Source organism: Carettochelys insculpta, chromosome 22, assembly GCF_033958435.1.
Source record: "Carettochelys insculpta isolate YL-2023 chromosome 22, ASM3395843v1, whole genome shotgun sequence".
In the NCBI taxonomy this organism is placed as follows: domain Eukaryota; kingdom Metazoa; phylum Chordata; order Testudines; family Carettochelyidae; genus Carettochelys; species Carettochelys insculpta.
In genome coordinates this window covers 10,230,594-10,248,532 of record NC_134158.1, presented here as the reverse complement: position 1 = coordinate 10,248,532, position 17,939 = coordinate 10,230,594, and the positions used below count along the sequence as shown (strand labels likewise).

Below are 17,939 nucleotides of genomic sequence, written 5' to 3'. Positions count from 1 at the left end.
TGCAGGCTCTTTAGGGACCAGGGACTGGACTTTGGAGGACGAGCTTCCCTGGGCAAAGACCCGCTGGGTTCCAGAGGTCTAACTATCCCAGCTCGTGGGATGGAGAGAGCCCAAACAAGAGGAAGCCAGAGCCGACCCGCCGCTGAGGTGCAGCGTGAACAGCAAGAGAGGAGAAGCTGCTTCTGTAGCTGGCCGGCCGCTCCCGGTCTCGGTTCCCGCCTCGGACGACGGGGCCACGTGTGGAATGAACTGCAGCTCCGCCGTCTCTCCTTGGAGTCTGGGTTTGAAGTGGTTTTGGTGCCGGGTGGCTCCTTTGAAACCTGCTACCGAGCGGCCAGGGAGACTGGAGCGTCCTACGGGTTTGGGTGCGTTTCCGTCCCTTGGTTCTGTGACATAGACGCTGTCTCAATGGCTGTGGGGCGTTGCTGGCACATGATGGCGCGTATCACATTAGTAGAGGGGCAGGTGAAAACGCCCCCATGGTGTGGCTGATGCGGTTAGGTCCTGTGATGGTTGAAGCACTGGCCTGCTAAACCCAGGGTTGTGAGCTCAATCCTTGAAGAGGCTGTTTAGGAATGAGGGACAAATGTGGTGTTTGCTCCAGCCCAGAGAGCAGGGGACTGTGTGATGGGGTTCAGGGGTCCCCAGGCTCTGTCCCCCCCCATCCACAGGCAGGAGTGACTCTCACTCAGCAGGTAGAACAGGGAGTTCATGAGGCGACAGAGCCCAGCTCAGCACAGAGGGGTCAGTGCAGCCGGCAGAGACAGTCCTTCCAACCCGTCCTGGGGAGAGGAGCCCGAGGGGGCCCCTCTGGGGTGCAGCTTCCCTCTCTCCCCAGCTTCTTACTCAAAATCCCCCAGTCAGAGGTGTTACCTGCCAGCTTAGGTTACAGCCCCAAGGGGTCATCCTGAGCTGCTCTGCCTGTCACACACACATCCAGCCTGACTCTCACACACCCCCTCCATCACAGACTGGACTAGATGACCTCCCAAGGTCCCTTCCAGCTCTATGAGGTGTGTGTGGTGTAGATACGGGAGCAGAGTTGACCCTGAGCTTTGTTGCAGGGATTGGGTCCAGGTTTAGCGTTACTGTGGTGTGGTCGGTAGCTGCTGGCGAGGATTCGTTTAAGGTTGGCAGGGTGTCTGTAGGGGACGACAGCTGCTTCCCAAGGCCTGTGAGAGTGAAGGATCCTTGCCCAGGGTGGGCTGCAGATCCCTGATGATGCGCTGGAGAGGCTTTAGCTGGGGGCTGTATGTGACGTGGAAGGAAATAGGGAGAGAGGCCTCAGACACAGCCCACAGTTATTGATGATGATGGATGTGACGGCCAGTGGTGTTCTCTTGTTGGGCCTGTCTTAGGCGGCTTCTGGGTACCCGTCTGGCTCTGCCGATCTCCCTCGGGGGGTGTTGTAGTTTGAGGAAAGCTCAGTGAAGGTCTTGTGGGTGTTTGGCTGTGTCTGACGGGTCGGAGCAGATGCGCTTGTCCCTCGCTGCCTGGCTGTGTACAGTGGATCGGGTGGTGTGCCCTGGATGGAAGCTGGAGGTGTGGAGGTTAGCCCAGCGGTCCATGGGTCGCCAGTGGAGGGTGGCGTTTGTGTGATCATCATTGATTTGCACAGTCGTGCCCGGGACGTGGATCTCTTGTGGGGCCTGGTCCAGGCCGAGGCTGCCGGCGGGGTGGGAACGGATGGAATCGCGGTGGAGCACTTCGAGAGCCTTCTTCCCGTGGGTCCAGCCGACGGAGATGGCACCAAGGGAGCGCAAGCAGGGGGGGTGTTCGAGGATGAGAGCGGAGGAAGCGTTGTTCCGGGGCAGCCAAAGACATGATGGCGTTGGGTGGGGCCATGCGGCGGCCTGTAGCCGTGCCGCTGATTTGAGGGTATGAATAGTTGTGGGTGAGCGAAAAGTCACAAAGCTCCACCACCAGCTGTGTACAGCCCCATAGCGCCTGGCCTGGCCTGGCCTGGCCTCCTCGTCTCAGAGTCAGTCTCCTGCCCCATAGCCCCCCACTCAGCTTGGCCCAGTCACCCCGCCGGCCCAGGCGACCTGCAGCCAGTGGTGCCTGGGGCTGGGCGGCGGGTTGGCCGTGGCAGTCGGTTGTTCCCCCCCGTGGTGGCCTGGTGCCAGGGGAGTTTGTTCCCTCGTGGGGTGGGGGCAGGGGGCAAGCAGTGGGGCAGCACCCACCTGAGCCGGGGTGCGGGGGATGACATTCAGGGTCCGGGAAGGGCAAGAGAGGCTGGAGGAGGGGCCCTACCTGGAGGGGATGGACTGGACCCCCCGGGGAATATCTGAGCTGGTTCCCATGGGGCACCGGGGGGAGGGTGGGTGGGGAGGGGGTAAGGCAAAGGGGGTGGGGCAGACCTGGGGTAGTGGGGTCCCTCTGGGGCTGGGGTCCCATGGGGGAGTGTGTAATGGCCTTGGCCCAGGGGGAGAGCTGCTCCATTTCCACAGCACAGGGCCACCCAGGCGTCCTGGCCCCCAGCCCTGGCGCTGCTCTAACCACTAGTCCCCACTCCCCTCCCAGCGCCGGGGTAGGCCCCTGGCATCCAGGCCCCCAGCCCTGCTGCACTAGAGGCCTGAACAGTTTCCACACCCCTACCCCACATCTCCCCATACACCCCTCCTCTCCCCCCTTGCCCCTCCCATCTCCCCACACCCCTCCCCCCTTGCCCCTCCCATCCCCGCACATCTCCCTCCCCTCCCCTTCCTCGTCCCCCTGCGCCTCCCCTCACCAGACGTGCCCCCCCCTGCGCCCCCTCCCTCCCTGCCCAGCTGGTTCCCCCTGCGCGCCCCCTCGGCACACCCATTTCTGCCGCTCTCCCCCTTTAAGCGCCGCACAACAAAAGGCGACTACAACTCCCAGCGGCCCTTGCGTCACACCCCCCCTCCCTCCCTTCCTCGGACCGCGCCCGGCCGTCCCCCCCACCCCCCCGCTTCCTCACCACTACGTGTCCGCGGCGCCGCCGCCCAATGGGCGGCCGGCACGTGATCGCCGCGGGCCAATCGGCGCGCCCGCCGCCCTCCGGCTTATAAAAGCTTTGTCTATATCAGCCGCAGCCCTCTCGCCCGCGCCGCCGCCTGGAACGTTCGCTCCCGGCGCGTTCGGCGGAAAGAACCTTGAGCTCGCCAGCGTTCGGCCCTTCCGGCGAGGACCGGCCCCCCTCCCCCTCCACTCACACGCACGCACACGCGGAGGCGAGATGAGGGAGATCGTGCACATCCAGGCCGGCCAGTGCGGCAACCAGATCGGCGCCAAGGTGGGCGGGAAGGGCCCGATCCCGGGGAGGCTGAGCCCTTCGATCTGCGGGGAAAGGGGGAGACTCCGGGCTCGCGGGGCGGGGCGGGGCGGGGCGGGGCCGCGGGTTCCTCTCGCCCCGGCGACTCGTGGCGGCGGCGGCGGCGGCTTCGCTGGGGCAATTAGAAGAGGCGGGAGGGGCGGCGGGATCGGACGAACCGGTCTCGATGGCTTCCCCCCCACCGCCTCCTTTTTCAATCCGGATTTCGAACGGCTGCCCCGTGTGAACGCCCCTCCCCCCCACCACCGGACTCTGCCCGGTCTGGGGGGGCGGCGATGGGCGCGGCGCGGGAATGGCCGGCGTGGCGGATGGGGGGTGGGTGGGCAGGAAACGCTCCCCCCCTCTTCCAGCGCCGCGCTGCAGATTTTAGCGCCAAACCCGCCTGCTGGGGGCGGGGCCGGAGGGGCTGATGTGTTCCCCCTCCCCCCCCCGCGCACCGCCCCATCAATCTCCCCCCACTCCCCCGCTGGGGAATTTCATCCCCGCCCTTCGGGCGCCATTGCCCGCCAGGGTGGGGAAGGGGCCGATGTCTATCGGGGGGGGCACTGCCCCCCTCGATCTCGTGTTAATCAGCGGCAAAATTCCCCCCCATCCCCGGAAACCCCCCCAACTTCCCTCCCCCTTGAGATCGGCGCGAATATACCCGCCCCCCCCGTGTCTGGGGCGCCCCCCTCCGGGCGCGCTCCGGATGCGGCGTTACAATGTGGCAAGGCGCCCTGCGGTCGGTACAATGTGGCAGCCGCAAGTTCCCGCCCCTCCCCCACTTTGCTTTGTCTGGGGCCCGGCCCCACGTGGCCGCCAGCGCCCCGCAGAGGTCAGGGCGCCCCCCGGCAGAACCCCACTGCTCTGGCACCGCGGCGCCACGCCCGCCATGGCGGCTGCGGCGGGGCCCTAGGGAGTTCCCAGCCTGTACCAGGTGCCCGCCTCCGTGCCCGGGGAAGGGGGGGGCGTGACTCCCCCCAGCCCTGATCCTGCCTGTGCTGGGCCATAAGCCGCCCTGCCGGGCCCCCTCCCGGCTCCTGCTGGAGTATTGCCTGAGGTGGGCATTTTCCCGCCAGCAGCACCAAAAGGAATGAGGGGCCTGGTACCACTGCCCATGGGGCCCCCTGACAGCCCCACCCTCTGAGCTGCCTGGATCCAGCCCCCATCTCCCCCCTTCTGCATACGTGTCCTGCGACTGGCCTCTGCCGGCTAGGGTGGGTGCGGCCCGTCTGCCCTGGTCCCCTGCAGCAAATGCCTGATGGACACCTAAACCCCCCGCAGCAGGGCTGAGCTTCCCAGCCCGGCGCTGGGCAGTGCCTGGGCTCTTCAGGGGCAGCAGATTTCCTGCCATTCCCCCAGGAGCCCCTGGCCCTAGACCAGCCCCTGCCCTGGGTCTGCTCCTATTGGTGTTACTGGGGGGGGGCTGTGTAGTAATCCCTGGCCTGCCTGTGCCCACAGGAGCCTTGCTTGGGGGCGGGGGGCGCTCTGAGCCCTGCACTGTACAGGGCGGGTCCTGCAGCCACATCTGGAGTGTGGGGGGGGTGCAGCTGGGAGGACAGGCTGTTCTCTGCCCCCCGCCCCCAGAAGCCCCTCCCAGCAGCCCTTGTCCTTGAGCACAGGGGGCTGGGTGGGCCTGGCAGCTGCCCCACTGGGGCTGATAGCAGCTCATCTGTTAATGGCCGGCACACCCCAGGCCCTGCTCGCGCAGCTGCTTTGGCAGGCAAAGGGCTGAGCAGAGAGGAGGCGTCATGCGTCAGGAGTCCTGGCTCCCACCCAGTGCTCAGAGCTGCTCAGCCCTGCTTGTCTCTGAGCCAGAGAGAACCCAGGAGTCTTGGCTCCTGGCCCCTGCTCTAACCACCAGCCCCCACTGCCCTCCTAGCCCTGGGGGGAGAACCCAGGAGTCCTGGCTCCCAGCCCCTGCTCTGACCACCAGCCCCTGCTGCCCTCCCAGTGCCAGGGAGAACCCAGGAGTCCTGGCTCCCAGCCCCCCTGCTCTGACCACCAGCCTCCACCGCCCTCCCAGTGCTGGGGAGAGACCCCAGAGGCAGCTGAGCTGAGATTGAGCTGGTGGCAGGCAGGCAGCAAGCGGGGGCAGGGCTGCCTCTGGAGCCAGCCGCCATCTGCTCGGCTCAGTGGCCGGAAGCTGCATTTGCATTGGGGCAGGGGGAGGGGTGAGCGACAGGCCGGGCAGCGCCCGCCATCCCACCGCTCACACCAGCCCTGGGCCCTGCAGGGTAAATGTAAGACAGCAGCGCTGGCCTGGGGAGAGGGGCTGTTTGGCGGGAAGGGAACCGGAGGTGGGGGGGGCTGTGTGTGGGTTGGGGGGGTGGGATGGGGAGGCAGCTGCCCTGGTGACCCCCTGTGGCATTCTCCCTAGTTCTGGGAGGTGATCAGTGACGAACACGGCATAGACCCGACCGGCACCTACCATGGCGACAGCGACCTGCAGCTAGACCGCATCAGCGTCTATTACAACGAGGCCACAGGTGGGTGGAGTCCCCCCTGCCTAGCCAGCATGGGCTGGTCCAGGAGCCCCCCCCCCCCCCCAACACAAATGCATGGTTGGGTCCTCCCTGCCTGCAGATATTGCTCTGGAATGGTCACCCCCCATCCATACGTAGTTTGGTCTGGTCAGCCCCCCACGAACTGCTGTGGTTTCATTCCCCCCCCCCCCCAGTGTGTTAACGGGTTGGTCTGATTCCCCTCCCTCTGTGTGAGGCCCTGTCCCAAATTCCTCCCTGCCTGCTGCTGATGGGCTGGTCTGTTCCTAACCCTGCACCCCCACTCCAGGTGAGAGTTGGTCTGATCCAGCCCCCCCCCCCCCACTCCCAGATGCCCCCAGGGCTAAGCAGCCCCCTCCCCTGCCCTTTTGTTTCCACATGGCTGAGACCCAGTGCACTCGACTCACCCATGTCTCTGGGCTTGGTGTCCAGGCCACCTTCTGCCTCTGCCACAAGCCACGCCCCCAGGTCCCTCCTCTTGCTCTGATTAACTTGTGCTGGGCTGCTTCTTGCTCGCCCCTGCAGGTGGTAAATACGTCCCACGCGCCATCCTGGTGGACCTGGAACCAGGCACCATGGACTCCGTCCGGTCCGGTCCCTTCGGCCAGATCTTCCGGCCAGACAACTTCGTCTTTGGTAAGGCCCCTGCTCCCCACCCCTCTGACCCAAGGCTCCTCTTGTCCCACAGGGGGGAAGGGACCTGGCCCCTGGGAGTGACTGGGGGACACTTGGTCAAGGATCGGCTGGTTCCCCCAGGCTGTAGCCCAATGCTCTTGGCTTCTTCCCCCCACCCCCAGGCCAGAGCGGTGCCGGTAACAACTGGGCCAAGGGGCACTACACGGAGGGGGCCGAGCTGGTGGATTCGGTGCTGGACGTGGTGAGGAAGGAGGCAGAGAGCTGCGACTGCCTGCAGGGCTTCCAGCTGACCCACTCGCTGGGCGGCGGCACCGGCTCGGGCATGGGCACGCTGCTGATCAGCAAGATCCGGGAGGAGTACCCCGACCGCATCATGAACACCTTCAGCGTGGTGCCCTCGCCCAAGGTCTCGGACACGGTGGTGGAGCCCTACAACGCCACCCTCTCCGTCCACCAGCTGGTGGAGAACACGGACGAGACCTACTGCATCGACAACGAGGCCCTCTATGACATCTGCTTCCGCACCCTCAAGCTGACCACCCCCACCTACGGCGACCTCAACCACCTGGTCTCGGCCACCATGAGCGGCGTCACCACCTGCCTCCGCTTCCCCGGGCAGCTCAATGCCGACCTGCGCAAGCTGGCCGTCAACATGGTGCCCTTCCCTCGCCTCCACTTCTTCATGCCCGGCTTCGCCCCCCTGACCAGCCGCGGCAGCCAGCAGTACCGGGCCCTGACCGTGCCGGAGCTGACCCAACAGGTCTTTGACGCCAAGAACATGATGGCGGCTTGCGACCCCCGCCACGGGCGCTACCTGACGGTGGCGGCCGTCTTCCGCGGGCGCATGTCCATGAAGGAGGTGGACGAGCAGATGCTGAACGTGCAGAACAAGAACAGCAGCTACTTCGTGGAGTGGATCCCCAACAACGTCAAGACGGCCGTGTGCGACATCCCACCCCGCGGGCTCAAGATGGCCGTCACCTTCATCGGCAACAGCACGGCCATCCAGGAGCTCTTCAAGCGCATCTCGGAGCAGTTCACCGCCATGTTCCGCCGCAAGGCCTTCCTGCACTGGTACACAGGCGAGGGCATGGACGAGATGGAGTTCACCGAGGCTGAGAGCAACATGAACGACCTGGTCTCCGAGTACCAGCAGTACCAGGACGCCACGGCCGAGGAGGAAGAGGACTTCGGGGAAGAGGCCGAAGAAGAGGCTTAAGGCGTCAGCAGCCGCCCGGAATGCGCTCGCACAAAGTGAATTTTTTTTTAACAAAACCCACATCGCATCATGTTCCAATTTTCTTCATCAGTCTTCCCTCTCTGCTGTCCTCTCCAGGGCGGGTCTGACCTCCCACTGTCTCCGCTGTCTGCTCCACCCTGGTTCCTCCAGGGCGGGTCTGATCTCCCACCGTCTCCGCTGTGCTCCACCCTGGTTCCTCCAGGGCGGGTCTGATCTCTCACCCTCTCTGCTGTCTGCTCCACCCTGGTTCCTCCAGGGCGGGTCTGATCTCCCACCCTCTCTGCTGTCCTCTCCACCCTGGTTCCTCCAGGGCTGGTTGGGTGGGTGGAAGGAGAGAGGCCACCTCCTGGCTGTCCATCTTCCTCTCTGTGCACCTGTCCTCTGCTCTCCCCCAGCACTAAGTTATTTTGAGGTTCTGTCGTCAATAAAACTCAACGTCCCCTTTCTCTGTCGTTGTCTGCATCCAGTGACATCTTTGCTCTCTTCTCAGCCTGTCCTTCACCCTGGGGAAGAACTTGGGCCCGAGCCTGGCTGGGGGGGGGTAACCCCAGTATGGGCAAGGCCCCACCAGGGCTGCCAGGTTGTCCCTTGATTGGCTAAATCAGCAGGAGTTGTGGGGGTGGGAGAACAGCCCCTATCCTGGTCCAGCCTTGCTCTAAGGAGCTTCAGCCCCAGGTAGCACCATGTGGGCAGCCTGCTGGGGTGATGGAGGGGTGGGCATCTTCCTGGCACAGAAGGGGGCAGAGGTGCAGCCCTGAGTAGACCCTGGGGGTAGAGTGGGAAGAGATGCCCTGGGGCCCTGAACTCCTTTGCTTTGATGGATGGGGCTGCAGGACCTGCCCACAATGTCCTGTGGCTGAAGCACCCTAGTGCTGAGGGAAGTTAGGGGGCTGCCTCTTCTCTATCCCCCCAGGCTGAACCTTCCCCAGAGGGCCCCCAAGCCTGACTCTGCAGGGCCAGGCCCCATCCAGAGCTGGCTTGGCTGGAGGCAGAACGGAGATGCAAGGAACCCCAGCCAAGGCAGACCTGGGCTGAGGGGAGACCCACCTCTTGGCCCCAGGCTGAGGGGAATGGGATGTGGAGAAGGGGGGCAGGACGTGGGGCTGATACAGGAGCTGCCCCCCTGCTGTTGCCCACCCAGCCGCTCGCTCACTGCCACCTCGCTCTTGCGTTTAACGGCTTTTTTCATATTGAAAAGACGAGTCCTGGGAAGAATAAACCGATTTTTTTAACCATTATCCTGAGTCGCCTTGTGCAGTGCGGGGAGGAAAGAAGCTGAATCCCAGGGGGTGGGGGGGGAACCCCCATGCCCCAGCGCTGGGGCAGCCATGAAGGAACTGGTGCCAGGAGACGGGACTGTTTTCACCAGGCATTTAATAGTGGGGGGTGATACATGGGGGGGTGGGTGACACATGGCAGTTCCTGCCTCTCCAAGCACATGCAGGTTGGGTGGGGTCCCTGGGACCCCCAGGCAGGACAGGACACATTGGCACCAGCAGGACAGAGCCAGGGCTCCTGGTTGGAGGGTGCCGGGGAGCGGCTGGCTCTGGGGGTGGCACATCGGGGCAGGGAACCAGCTGCTAGGGGAAAGGGTGCAGTAGTGCGGGGGGGACCACAGGGGCTCCCCTGCCAGGGGGTGAGGGGAGGGATGTGACTGACACCCCCCCCCCACCAGGTCTGATTGGCCCCTGGGGTGAAGGGGGGCAGGAAAATTCTCTTGGGCCCCAATCTGGTGGCAGCAGGGGGAGAGGCCCCCCCCCCCCCCAAGTCTCCCTCCATTGCTAGGGCTACAGTGAGCAACCAGGAGTGCTGACCCCCAGGGGACTGTACCCCAATAGCCCCACTCTGACCACACGGGGGTACCCAGGTGTCCGAGGGCTGCCCCCCGCCCCCCCAGCCAGCAGAGAACCCAGGTGGTGCAGACCGCCAGGGCCCCCGCTGTGCTCCCGCAGCACAGGGCAGATGCCTCCTGCCACGCCCAGGCCGGGGAAGGAAGCCACTGGGGGTTTCTCCAGGGTGTGCCCCCCCGGCTGTGCTGATGGAGGGCTCTTGGGCCAGGCGAGGTTCAGGGGCGTAGAAGGACCACAGGGAGTGGGGCCCCTGGGGTGCAGCAAGCGGTGGGGGGCAGAGCCCCAGGCACAGCAAGGAAAAGGGGAGGCCTCAGAGCCAGGAGCAGCCCAGGGCCGAGCCCCCGATTTCTGGCCGCTACGACATGCGCCCCGGTTTCTTCTGGCTCATCTGTGGGCAGAAGGGGAAAGGGGTCAGTTCTGGCACCCCTCCCCCGTGCTCTAAGCCCTGGACCCCACATGCCTCCCAGTACCGGGGAGAACCCAGGAGTCCTGCCTCCAGGCCGCCCCCCCTGCTCTAACCCCTAGGCCCCGCTCCCCTCCAGGGGAGAACCCAGGAGTCCTGCCTCCAGGCCACCCCCCGCTCTAACCCCTAGGCCCTGCTCCCCTCCAGGCTGCCCCCTTGCTCTAACCCCTAGGCCCCGCTCCCCTCCAGGGGAGAACCCAGGAGTCCTGCCTCCAGGCCGCCCCCCTACTCTAACCCCTAGGCCCCGCTCCCCTCCAGGCTGCGGCCCCCCACTCTAAGCCCTAGGTCCCGCTCCCCTCCAGGGGAGAACCCAGGAGTCCTGCCTCCAGGCCGCCCCCTGCTCTAACCCCTAGGCCCCAGTCCCCTCCAGGGGAGAACCCAGGAGTCCTGCCTCCAGGCCGCCCCCCTGCTCTAACCCCTAGGCCCCGCTCCCCTCCAGGGGAGAACCCAGGAGTCCAGCCTCCAGGCCGCCCCCTGCTCTAACCCCTAGGCCCCAGTCCCCTCCAGGGGAGAACCCAGGAGTCCTGCCTCCAGGCCGCCCCCCTGCTCTAACCCCTAGGCCCCGCTCCCCTCCAGGGGAGAACCCAGGAGTCCAGCCTCCAGGCCGCCCCCCTGCTCTAACCCCTAGGCCCCGCTCCCCTCCAGGGGAGAACCCAGGAGTCCAGCCTCCAGGCCGCCCCCCTGCTCTAACCCCTAGGCCCCGCTCCCCTCCAGGGGAGAACCCAGGAGTCCAGCCTCCAGGCCGCCCCCCCTGCTCTAACCCCTAGGCCCTGCTCCCCTCCAGGCTGCCCCCTTGCTCTAACCCCTAGGCCCCGCTCCCCTCCAGGGGAGAACCCAGGAGTCCAGCCTCCAGGCTGCCCCCTTGCTCTAACCCCTAGGCCCCGCTCCCCTCCAGGGGAGAACCCAGGAGTCCAGCCTCCAGGCCGCCCCCCCTGCTCTAACCCCTAGGCCCTGCTCCCCTCCAGGCTGCCCCCTTGCTCTAACCCCTAGGTCCCGCTCCCCTCCAGGGGAGAACCCAGGAGTCCAGCCTCCAGGCTGCCCCCTTGCTCTAACCCCTAGGCCCCGCTCCCCTCCAGGGGAGAACCCAGGAGTCCAGCCTCCAGGCCGCCCCCCTGCTCTAACCCCTAGGCCCCGCTGCCCTCCAGGGGAGAACCCAGGAGTCCAGCCTCCAGGCCGCCCCCCTGCTCTAACCCCTAGGTCCCGCTGCCCTCCAGGGGAACCCAGGAGTCCCGCCTCCAGGCCGCCCCCCTGGCTCTAACCCCTAGGCCCCGCTCCCCTCCGGGGGAACCCAGGAGTCCCACCTCCAGGCCGCCCCCTGCTCTAACCCCGAGGCCCCGGTCCCCTCCAGGGGGAACCCAGGAGTCCTGCCTCCAGGCCGCCCCCCTGCTCTAACCCCGAGGCCCCGGTCCCCTCCAGGGGAGAACCCAGGAGTCCAGCCTCCAGGCCGCCCCCCTGCTCTAACCCCTAGGTCCCGCTGCCCTCCAGGGGAACCCAGGAGTCCTGCCTCCAGGCCACCCCCCTGCTCTAACCCCTAGGCCCCGCTCCCCTCCGGGGGAACCCAGGAGTCCCGCCTCCAGGCCGCCCCCTGCTCTAACCCCGAGGCCCCGGTCCCCTCCAGGGGAGAACCCAGGAGTCCTGCCTCCAGGCCGCCCCCGCTCTAACCCCTAGGCCCTGCTCCCCTCCAGGGGGAACCCAGGAGTCCTGCCTCCAGGCCGCCCCCGCTCTAACCCCTAGGCCCTGCTCCCCTCCAGGGGAGAACCCAGGAGTCCTGCCTCCAGGCCGCCCCCCTGCTCTAACCCCGAGGCCCCGGTCCCCTCCAGGGGAGAACCCAGGAGTCCTGCCTCCAGGCCGCCCCTGCTCTAACCCCTAGGCCCCGCTCCCCTCCAGGGGGAACGCAGGCGCCCGGACCCCACCTGGGAGATGCTGACGCCGGTGAGCTTCTCCACAGTGTCGGGCAGCTTGCTCATGATGTCCAGCACCTCCCCCGTCAGCTTGGCCGCCCCCACATCCCCGCCCCCGCTCGACACCATGGTGATCTTCTTCACCTCCGTCAGGGGCTTGCTGATTTCCTCTGCCACCTGCCACGGGAGGAGCGGGCCCCAGTTACCGCGGGGGCAGGGCCGTTATCGTAGGGTCTGTCTGAACCGGCGGGGGGGATAGGAGGACTAGGCTGTTGTTGTAGGGTCTGTTTGAACCGCTGGTGGGGGTGGGGTGAGAGGACTGGGCTGTTATTGTAGGGTCTGTCTGAACCGCTGGTGAGGGAGGGGGCTGGGCCATTATCATACGGTCTGTCTGAACTGGCGGGGGTTAGGAGGGCTGGACCGTTATCGTAGGGTCTGTCTGAACCGCGGGGGCAAGCAGGGGGCTGGGCTGTTATCGTAGGGTCTGTCTGAACCGCTGCTGGGGGAGGGGGCTGGGCTGTTATCGTAGGGTCTGTCTGAACTGCTGGGGGAGGGGGCTGGGCTGTTATCGTAGGGTCTGTCTGAACTGCTGGGGGAGGGGGCTGGGCTGTTATCGTAGGGTCTGTCTGAACTGGCGAGGGGGTGGGAGCACTGGGCTGTTATCGTAGGGTCTGTCTGAACTGGCGGGGGTTAGGAGGGGGCTGGGCTGTTATCGTAGGGTCTGTCTGAACTGGCGAGGGGGTGGGAGGACTGGGCTGTTATCGTAGTTTCGGTCTGACCCACAGACAAGGAGCCCATGTTGGGGGGCTGGTTCCAGGGCGGGGGTGGGGGAGGGGGGCCTGCCGTCTTCTCGTGGGATCCGCCCCCTCCCGGCCCCGCCTCACCTGGGGCAGCTTCTCCAGCAGCATGTCCACCACGGCGGCCTCCTGGTACTGGCGGAACGCCTCGGCCTTGAGCGCCATCTGCCCGGCCTCCGCCCGCGCCCGGGCCTCCACCGCGAACGCCTGCGCCTCCCCCTTCACCTGCAACCGGGGGGGGCCGGGGGGGGAGTCAGTGCAGCCCCCGCCCGGACGCCTGGGTCCCTTCGCCCCAGCAAGGCCAGGAGCTGCCCCAGCCTCAGACTCACCCTCAGGGCCTCGGCTTCAGCCTCTGCCTGGATGACCAGCTGACACCTGGGGGGGGGAAGGGGAGGGTCTGTAACTTGGGGGGGGCCGGGGGGAGAGCTGGCGGGGGCAGGGCAGAGCTGTGGGGTGCTCACACCCCAGTGGCTGGGGCTGCAGGGCAGCATGGGGGGGCGCCCCCCTACCTCTGGGCCTCGGCCAGCCTCTCCAGCCGGTAGCGCTCGGCCTCCGCGGGTTTCTTGATGGTGGCCTCCAGCTCGCGCTCCTTGCGGACGATCTCCTGCTCCTGCAGCTGGATCTGCTGCGCTCGCTCCACCACCAGCACCTGCATCTTCTGCTCCTCGATCTTCTGCTTCGTCCGCGCCACCTGCCGCCGGGGCGGGAGGTCAGCGCTGGGTCAGCATGGGGTCAGCCTCAGGTCAAGGGTCAGCGCCAGGTCAAGGGTCAGCTTCAACGGTGGCTGCGCCTTTGGGGGTCACCCACCAACAATGCTGGTTTCCCGCCCAGTCCGCACCCCAGGGAGGGCAGAGGTCACTGCTGGGGGCTGCTGGGCCCATGCGGCTGGGATGTGTGGGGCAGGGTTTGACCCCTGCTGAGAAGCTCGGGACTGAAGGGTCAGGAACTGGCACCAGCACAGGGGTCTGAGGACAGGGCTGTGGGGGATCGGGGCCAGCCCCACTGAGGCAAGTCCAAGGGAGTGGGGCTGATGGGCCAATGAACTGCCACCGTTGAGAGGTGAAAAGTCACCACCAGCCATGGGTCAAGAGATGACCTCCCTGGGACAGGTCAGAAGTCAGTCCTGGGGAGGCCAATGGGCCCAGAACCGAGCCCAGCGGCTGAGATGTCACCACGGTCATTGGGTGGGGGGCAGGGCCAACAAGGTCACAGGTCAGGCCTGAGGCAACTGGGGGGCTGACCGAGGGCCGGCGCGAGGAGGGTGGAGCAGCTTGTGGGGGTGGAGGTCACCAGGGACCCAAGGGTCACAGCTGTGGGTTGGCCACCACCGGGCTACTCTGGGGAAGCCACGTCCGACCCGCGGGCTCACCTGGAGCTGGTAGGCCAGGTCGGACTCGGCCTTGCGGGTGTTCACCTCGATGTCGTAGGTGGCTTTCTTCAGCTCGTAGTCCCGCTGCGCCTTGGCCATCTCTGCCTCGCTGATGTACTGGGCCGAGAGCTTCTCCTGCTTGGCCTTGGCCTCCTGCGGGTGGGGGATGTCAGACCGGCCGGGCGGCCCGGCCTCTGGCCTGACACTCACCCACCAGAGCCCCCAGCCCAGCGGAGCCCCCGCCCCCAGAGCTGCCCCATGCACCCCCCAGGCCCCAGCCCCAGCCCCACCCACCAGAGCCTCCGCACGCCCGGCGCTCACCTTGATGCCGGCGTCTCTCTTGGCCTCGGCCTCCCCGATGCGGGCGTCCTTCTGCACCTGCGCGGTCCTGGCTTTCCCCAGCGAGTGCAGGTAATCCTGGGGCAGCAATCAGTGGGGACAGGACAGAGACAAGCCTCAGTCCCACCCCACAGCCTGGCTGGAGAGCTAATCCCTTCAGGGCTCTGGCTCCTCTAGCTCGGGGGGCAGGGACCTGTCCCCTCTAGGGGCGCTGGCTCCCCCAGGGCAGGGAATGGGGCAGGGCCTGGCCCCTCTAGGGGCGCCAGCTCTCCTCACCTGGTCGTCGTGGATGTCTTTGAGCGTGTAGCTGACCACGCTGATCCCCATGTTGACCAGGTCGGAGGAGGCCACGTTGAACACCTGCTCCGAGAACTTCTGCCGGTCCTTGTAGATCTCCTGCGGGGGGCACACAGGGCGGGTCAGGGCAGGCGTACAGGGACACACAGGGGGAGGAGGACTGACCCCCCGGCGGGGGGAGGGGAACCCACCTCCACCGTCATGTGGGCCATGATGGCGCGCTGATGGCCCTCCAGCGTCTCCAGGGCGATCTGGCTGATTTCGCTCTCCGACTTGCCCAGGAACATCTGGCAGGCGGCCGCCAGCATCTCCTTGTTCTGCCCCTGGATCTTCACCTGTCGGGCGAGGTCACCAGAGCTGGGACGGGGGCAGGGGGCCTGCAGCCCCAGCCCCCACAGCCCAGCCCCCCATGAGCCCTAGGCATTCTGCCAGGATGGGTCGCCTGCCCCTTTAAGAGGAAGAGGCTATTGTCTGCACCCCAGCAACAGTTGCCTGGAGACCATGTCCATGGTGGTGAAGGGAGCCCTGTGGTCCCCTGTGTGTCACCAGTGGGATGGCCAGTACCATGTTGGTAAGGCGGGGGAGGGGGAGCCAGGCTGGGCAGTACCATGGTGGTAAAGCGGGGGAAGCTAGACAAGGTACTACCATGGTCGAGGGGGAGGGAGCCTGGCTGGGCAGTACCATGGTGGTAAAGCGGGGGAAGCTAGACAAGGCAGTACCATGGTGGTAAGGGGGGGTGAGCCAAGCTGGGCAGTACCATGGTGGTAAAGCGGGGGATGCTAGACAAGGCAGTACCATGGTGGTAAGGCAGGGTGAGCCAAGCTGGGCAGTACCATGGTGGTAAAGCGGGGGATGCTAGACAAGGCAGTACCATGGTGGTAAGGCGGGGTGAGCCAGGCTGGGCAGTACCACGGTGGTCATGGGGTGTGGGCTGAGAGAGGCTGGGCAGTACCGTGGAGACAAACGGTGTGTGCGTGTGTGGAACGAGCCAAGGCGGGCTACCACTGAATGAGCCATTGGGGGAAATGAGCTCGTCTGGGCAAATACGACGTGAGGAAATAGGGTTGTGGTGCCGGTGGCAAGTACCACTGACGGGGGGGCGGGGAGGGAGGGAGAGAGAGAGTGAGTGTGTGTGTGTGTGTGCGCGCGTGCGCACACGAGAGAGCAAGCGAGCGAACTCACAGGTGAGCTCGGCTGGAAGGTACCATGGGGGGAAGTGGGAAGGAGCCAGGGTGGCACGTACCAATGAGGAAAGTATGGGGATGGGGGTGCCAGTGGCTGGTGCCATTGGGGGCACAGGATACCCTGCTAGTTTCCTAGGTGTTCCCTGATCCCCTGGGGTTTCCGTGGTGACCGTGCAGGAGTGGTGGTTACCTGGGCGATGCCGGTGACGGAGATGGGGACCCCGTGCCGGGTATAAACCTTCTCACTCTTCACGTTTAGGGTCAGCGTGTTCAGGGAGATCCTGCAGGCGGAGCAGGGAGGTCAGCAGGGTGGGGGCATCCCCCGATCAGGCCCACCGACCCATCCAGGCTGGCATCCCTGCCCCCCACGCTGCTCCCTTCCTTACTCCCACCGACTCAGCAGGGCCGATCCGGCACGGCCAGACCTGGCGGGCTCTGGGGCTCACCTCTGGATCTGCTGGACACAGGGCAGGACGAACACCCGGCCCCCCGCCACCATCACCGGGGGGCTGCGGCAGAAGCCTGGGGGAGGGGAGCAGAGAGTGAGATGCTGCTGGGTGCCTGAGCTGCTGCCGCCTCTGGGGTGGGGCAGGTGGGACCAGCAGCCTGGGACAGCGACACTGCGCAGTGACAGCTCGCTTGCTGCGGGGATGCAGCTGTCTCTGGGAAGGATGATAAGGCAACACACCACTTGCCCCGCCCCCTGGGACTCCCGTCTGCCCACACAGCCCCCCCCCACCCTGCCCCGTGGTACCCCCTTCTCCCCACCCCCATACTCCCATCTGCCACACAGCCCCCCCCACCCTGCCCCCTGGTACCCCCTTCTCCCCACCCCCATACTCCCATCTGCCACACAGCCCCCCCCACCCTGCCCCCTGGTACCCCCTTCTCCCCACCCCCATACTCCCATCTGCCACACAGCCCCCCCCACCCTGCCCCCTGGTACCCCCTTCTCCCCGCCCCCATACTCCCATCTGCCACACAGCCCCCCCCACCCCGCCCCCTGGTACCCCCTTCTCCCCGCCCCACCCCCATTCTCCCATCTGCCCACACAGCCCCGTGGTACCCCCTTCTCCCCACCCCCCCATACTCCCATTTGCCCCCCCTGCCCCCGCCCCCCCCTTCTCCCCACCCCCCCATACTCCCATCTGCCCGCACAGCCCCCCAACCCCCCCCGCCCCCATCTTCCCTTCTCCCCGCCCGGCCCCCCCCGCAGCCATTCGGGAGCTGGGAAGAGGTTTGATTGTTGACCATTCGACGACCGACCCCCCCCCCCCACATCCCCAGGGAGATTGTGACGTCACCGTGGCTGAGATCCCGGTGGGGGGGGCGAGGCCGCTTCCCCTCGGGGGGGGGGAGGGGGGCGCGGGCTCCCCCCCGGCCCAGGGCAGGTTCCGGGGGGGTCCCGGCGGGGTCGGGCTGGGGGGGTCCCGGGGCGGGGTCCCGGCGGGGTCGGGCTGGGGGGGTCCCTCACCCGACACCACCATGGCCTCGTTGGGGCCGCAGGTGAAGAACATGCTGATGCCGCCGCCGCAGGGACCCAGGCGTCCGGCCCCGCCCGCGCCCCGCGCTCAGCCTCTCCCGCCGCACACGGGCCCCGCCCGGCCCCGCCGCGATCCCGGCAGCCCCCGCGGCGGGGGTGAGGCGGGCAGGCGGGCGGGGCCGGAAGTGCGGAGTGATTGACGCGTGTTCGCGGGTTTCCAGGGAGACTCGGTTGCGTCACTTCCTGCCCAGGACGGGAGGGGGCATCCCTCCCCCGAAGCATCTGCGTCAGCTCCCGGCGGTCGGCAGGGGGCGCGCGCGTCCCATAGCGCAGCCCGGGAGGGCGGGGCCAGTCTGCAACAGCGTCCGCCGGCCCCGCCCCCAGCCGGGCCCCGCCCCTTTCCCCGGCCCAGCCAGGCCCCGCCCCCAGATGGGAAGGCCCCGTCCCCAGATGGGACAGGCCACACCCCTCTCCCCGCCCCCAGCCGCAGGCGCAGGCACAGGCACACAGCAGCCCCCGCGGGCCCCCTAGGACTCCCCCGGCCCTCCCTGCAGGCCTGCCCGGCCCAGTCCCGCACCCACAGGGCCGGCACCCGGCACCCG

At 66.9% G+C, this 17,939-nt stretch overlaps 2 protein-coding genes across 2 annotated transcripts; one reads left to right on the top strand and one right to left on the bottom strand.

Annotated features, from left to right (window-relative positions):
* The first annotated feature begins 3,046 nt into the window (after positions 1-3,046).
* TUBB (tubulin beta class I) lies at positions 3,047-8,100 on the top strand. Its single transcript, XM_075017593.1, has 4 exons — positions 3,047-3,256; positions 5,655-5,763; positions 6,304-6,414; positions 6,576-8,100. Exons 1-4 carry the CDS (start codon positions 3,200-3,202, stop codon positions 7,631-7,633), a joined length of 1,335 nt encoding a protein of 444 aa, XP_074873694.1. The 5' UTR covers positions 3,047-3,199; the 3' UTR covers positions 7,634-8,100.
* A 911-nt stretch (positions 8,101-9,011) lies between these two features.
* FLOT1 (flotillin 1) lies at positions 9,012-17,508 on the bottom strand. The gene is made up of 12 exons (XM_075017595.1): positions 17,329-17,508; positions 16,301-16,376; positions 16,045-16,135; positions 14,862-15,005; positions 14,650-14,769; positions 14,356-14,451; positions 14,035-14,187; positions 13,175-13,356; positions 12,995-13,040; positions 12,753-12,890; positions 11,881-12,045; positions 9,012-9,892 (listed from the first exon to the last, which is right to left on the bottom strand). Exons 1-12 carry the CDS (start codon positions 17,369-17,371, stop codon positions 9,860-9,862), a joined length of 1,287 nt encoding a protein of 428 aa, XP_074873696.1. The 5' UTR covers positions 17,372-17,508; the 3' UTR covers positions 9,012-9,859.
* Between the last annotated feature and the right edge of the window lie 431 nt (positions 17,509-17,939).

Coding starts and splice junctions, on each gene's coding strand:
- FLOT1 (XM_075017595.1), bottom strand. CDS start 17,371: ATGTTCTTCACCTGCGGCCCCAACGAGGCCATGGTGGTGTCGG. Junction 12,891..12,994: donor CTGAAGCCGAGGCCCTGAGG/GTGAGTCTGAGG, acceptor CCCCGGTTGCAG/GTGAAGGGGGAGGCGCAGGC. Junction 12,046..12,752: donor TGCTGGAGAAGCTGCCCCAG/GTGAGGCGGGGC, acceptor CTCCCGTGGCAG/GTGGCAGAGGAAATCAGCAA.
- TUBB (XM_075017593.1), top strand. CDS start 3,200: ATGAGGGAGATCGTGCACATCCAGGCCGGCCAGTGCGGCAACCAGATC. Junction 3,257..5,654: donor GCAACCAGATCGGCGCCAAG/GTGGGCGGGAAG, acceptor CATTCTCCCTAG/TTCTGGGAGGTGATCAGTGA. Junction 6,415..6,575: donor GCCAGACAACTTCGTCTTTG/GTAAGGCCCCTG, acceptor CCCCACCCCCAG/GCCAGAGCGGTGCCGGTAAC.